At 33.3% G+C, this 3652-nt stretch overlaps 2 protein-coding genes across 2 annotated transcripts in view; one reads left to right on the forward strand and one right to left on the reverse strand.

Annotated features, from left to right (window-relative positions):
• Positions 1–2003, reverse strand: part of LOAG_17868 (hypothetical protein) — a 3063-nt gene extending 1060 nt beyond the window's left edge. Inside the window, exons 1-5 of the mRNA XM_020450530.1 lie at positions 1783–2003; positions 1385–1483; positions 960–1120; positions 537–619; positions 310–410 (exon numbers count right to left, since the gene is read on the reverse strand). Coding sequence (XP_020305775.1) covers positions 310–410; positions 537–619; positions 960–1120; positions 1385–1483; positions 1783–1906 — 568 coding nt within the window. The 5' untranslated portion in view covers positions 1907–2003. The remainder of the gene's footprint in view (positions 1–309; positions 411–536; positions 620–959; positions 1121–1384; positions 1484–1782) is intronic.
• Positions 2004–2677: 674 nt separating this feature from the next.
• LOAG_17869 (hypothetical protein) overlaps positions 2678–3652 on the forward strand; it is a gene marked incomplete at its 3' end in the record, with an annotated part of 7705 nt that continues 6730 nt past the window's right edge. Inside the window, exons 1-2 of the mRNA XM_020450531.1 lie at positions 2678–2796; positions 3254–3376. Coding sequence (XP_020305776.1) covers positions 2719–2796; positions 3254–3376 — 201 coding nt within the window. The 5' untranslated portion in view covers positions 2678–2718. The remainder of the gene's footprint in view (positions 2797–3253; positions 3377–3652) is intronic.

Raw genomic sequence — 3652 nt, forward strand, 5'->3', positions numbered from 1 at the left:
ATGACATAAGGGACATTTTGTGAAAAAGAAAAATGAATTCAAAGTGCCAAAAACTTGTTTATTTTTGAGTCCTATTAGTAAAGTAACTGTTCAACTTCAAACGAATTGTGTATAGTGATGATTTTATTGCCAACTCTAACAAATTACCAATGGTGTACTAATTCCGATAATGAAGGTACAATCACATCAATCTTCCATTGCTTTCCTGTACTTCTCCTCAACAAGCCTTTTCTATTTCCCATCTGCTGTCACGAACTGATGAAATAGTCGCTTTTCTTCATTATTTCTTAACAATTGAAAAATGCTAACCAGTTAATCCAATGTAGCAGCCCATTTTGATATATGTTTCAGCTTCTGCGGCTTTACCCGTGAAACAATGTATAACCACTGGAGGCAAATGCTCTTTATACCTGAGACAAATATTTTTAAAAGACATAAATGTGGCTTCCTGGTCCATATTGTACAGAAAACCATGAGAATGAAATTATAAAGGTCTTTTAGGGACTCATTGCCAATAATATCATATATCAAATCACCTGGTCAGAGCAGCAACCATATCTTGATGTGCATCCCTTTCGTGAATAAATAATGGTTTCTTCAAATCACATGCTAATCGAAGCTGTAATAAGCAAATACTGAGGACGATATTATTGCAGTGGAACTCTCTTTTTGCCTACGATTCCAAAAAAGAAGTCAATTGACTTACGGATTTTTAAATCTACTTAAATTTCAATACAGATTAAATGCCGACCACCAGAAATCGAGATCAAAAGGGGTTCATCAAAGGATGGCATCCTCAGGTACATATGTAGCAACACCATCGCCGCGAAATATATATATTGAAATGCCCTGAGAGAAATTCGATTACATAAAACCCAGTTAAACATTCGAAAATGCATTCTAAATTCACAGAGAAAGAGAGTGACACACACAGACACAGACAGATCATTTCTAAGCACCTGTTCCTCGAAGACCAACCTTTGCTGGTCTTGTGATGAAAAATTCCGATTAAAATCGAGGCCACATTCACCTACTGCGACACAACCAGGTTCACCGCATAGTTTTTTTAGCTCATACATCGTACTATCATCAAATTCTTTAGCATCGTGAGGATGGACACCTTTAACATCCGATGGTTACTCTGTCCAAAAATTCTTGACATAGTATTTGTTAGTAAGCCGGACATTCTAAGAGAATAGTAATTATATAGCTCAAGACAGTTTCCTCTGAAAAAAAAAGGAAAACCTATTTGTGGTTCAATCGTGCGACTTATCAAACTTAATAATATGCAATTAAACAAACTACAAATCCGTCAACTCTAATTACAGTTCAATCAGTTACAATATTTCACTAAACTGCAGAAACCAAAATCTTCTGATTTTACCAGCTGTAAAGAAGAGAAAGTTCGGGAATTGTCGTGCCAGTTCTTGAGCTTTCTTGCTCAATTCTACCGATGTTCCCGTAACCATTATTTTGCATAAGCCTGCAATAAAGCAAAAAAGAATTACTGAAGGAATACATATACCTACTAAAATTTATCATTACAAACCCTAGTTCTCTAATTGTTATCGCAACTTCCATAATTAAAGCATTTCGTAAATAATTACTGAACTCTATCACATTTCTATGATATTCCTTCATCGATCACTAAACCAGTTCTATTGATTAATTGATTACTCCCAGATAATAAGATAATAGAACACTATAACCGTCGATACATAATTATATCCTTCTATCTTTATTTAAATCGATTTCTTAAAAGTAAATTAATAAAATGATGACCTGCTTGTTTAGCTCGTTCAATAACCTCATTTAAATCATTCCAGAAACTAGGATGGCTCAAATTAGCACCAATATCCACTAATTTATAATGAAGTTTATTAGACATAGCCGACAAGTATCGCATACGAATTACCTGAAAAAAAGATAGCAAAGTGTAAACACATCTTTCCTGATCACGGATAAATTTTAAATTTTAAACCCATTCAAAGTTTAAAATTTGCTAATTTCACTCAAATATTCAAATATCACTCAGTTATCTTTTACCATATATGACACAAACAAGGATGAAATGATACTTGATAATCTAAAACATTCTTTTCAATCTTTCAATCACTCTCCATCATTGTTATCATTACGAAGTATTACACTATAACATATTTTCTCAATCTTTATCATTATACTATTTCCTCCAACACCACTACTTTACCTCCTTCATACCACCACTTTGCATTTTCAACCCATAACCTGCTCAATTTTCTAGCTTTATTTTCATTCCTACTCTGTTTCTTTATCTTTATTAATCTTTAACATCTCCACAAACTGAACACTATTACAAACACCCCTCCGTAATTTCATCCACAACTGCCAGAACTGCATTCCTCTTCTTTATATATATGTATTTAACTCATTTGTATTTCACTGTAACAATTGCGCTGCAATAAAGAAATCAGAAGTAAGGCGCACTTTTAAAACCGTAGAATTTTAATATCTTTAGACTGGATAGACTTACTTCACTTATGAAATCTTGATGAATTGTATTGCTTTGCGTACGTGGTTTTACGTCACGTCACTTATCCTTACATGTCATATAATTGTTATTCGATATAATACGCTTTATTTAAAGAGCTTTTTTCTCACGAGAACACGTGGACCAGTTTATTTGTTTTACTTACTTTTTCAGGTAAATTGATCATAAACCGCCGTGGGTAAGCGAGGATGGAATCGAGTTCGGCAAACAGTGATACATGTAAAATGATGGATACACTTGTAGCCGGATATCTTGGCAGACAAAAAGTAATTTAATAAATCATATTAATAATCTAGCATTATGAAAACAGAGCAGTATAACCCGACGATTCTTACGTTTTGATCATTTTCGTTTTCGTTGACAGATGTTTGATTTTGTTCTGTCTACTTTGGTTCTGCATATTTCATTTACTTTCTTGAATAAGTGAATGGTGTTTTTTTCTCTCTTTACCTTGCTTTAACAGTTCATTTCATCCGTCAAGTATTTGTCGTTTCTACTGCGACATTTCTGAATTAATACTCTTGAATTAATACAGCAAATCAACACCCTTTAATGAATTGAAATGTCAAGCGCAAGTTGAGTTACGTATCCATAATTTAGAATACTGTTTTCCTGAACATTTTCTGAAACATTTGAAGATTTAATTAAACGAAAATGTCAAGAAGAATAAACTTTTTATTTCTTATTTTAACACATCAAATGATACTAAGAATCGTTTTCTAGTATTGGGAATCACTGAAATGTTTAATGAATGAATCGTCAATTCTACGTGCTGCACAATGTGGCGGGATGTCGATTGTTTTGGGTGACACCGTGCACGGGAAGCATCTGGAAGAAATCATCATTGTATGTCACTTTAGTGATTTAATTGATTATGCGAAAGTACATTTGGAAGTTGCTAATTGTTGATTCTCTTGTTCCATTTTTTCTGTGTTTCCATTTTAAGTAACTTTCTTTTACTGCTCCATGGCTCCAATCAGTTGTTTACCTAGACGGTTTCTTCACAGATTGTGAGTATAATTAAATAATGCTCTCTTACAAGTGTAACAATCATTAGTGGGGATTGTTTGAGCGACATTCATCCCTTATATGTGGTTTTTCTTTTTCTTTTTTTTTTTTGTT

This window comes from Loa loa, assembly GCF_000183805.2.
Source record: "Loa loa unplaced genomic scaffold supercont3.142, whole genome shotgun sequence".
In the NCBI taxonomy this organism is placed as follows: domain Eukaryota; kingdom Metazoa; phylum Nematoda; class Chromadorea; order Rhabditida; family Onchocercidae; genus Loa; species Loa loa.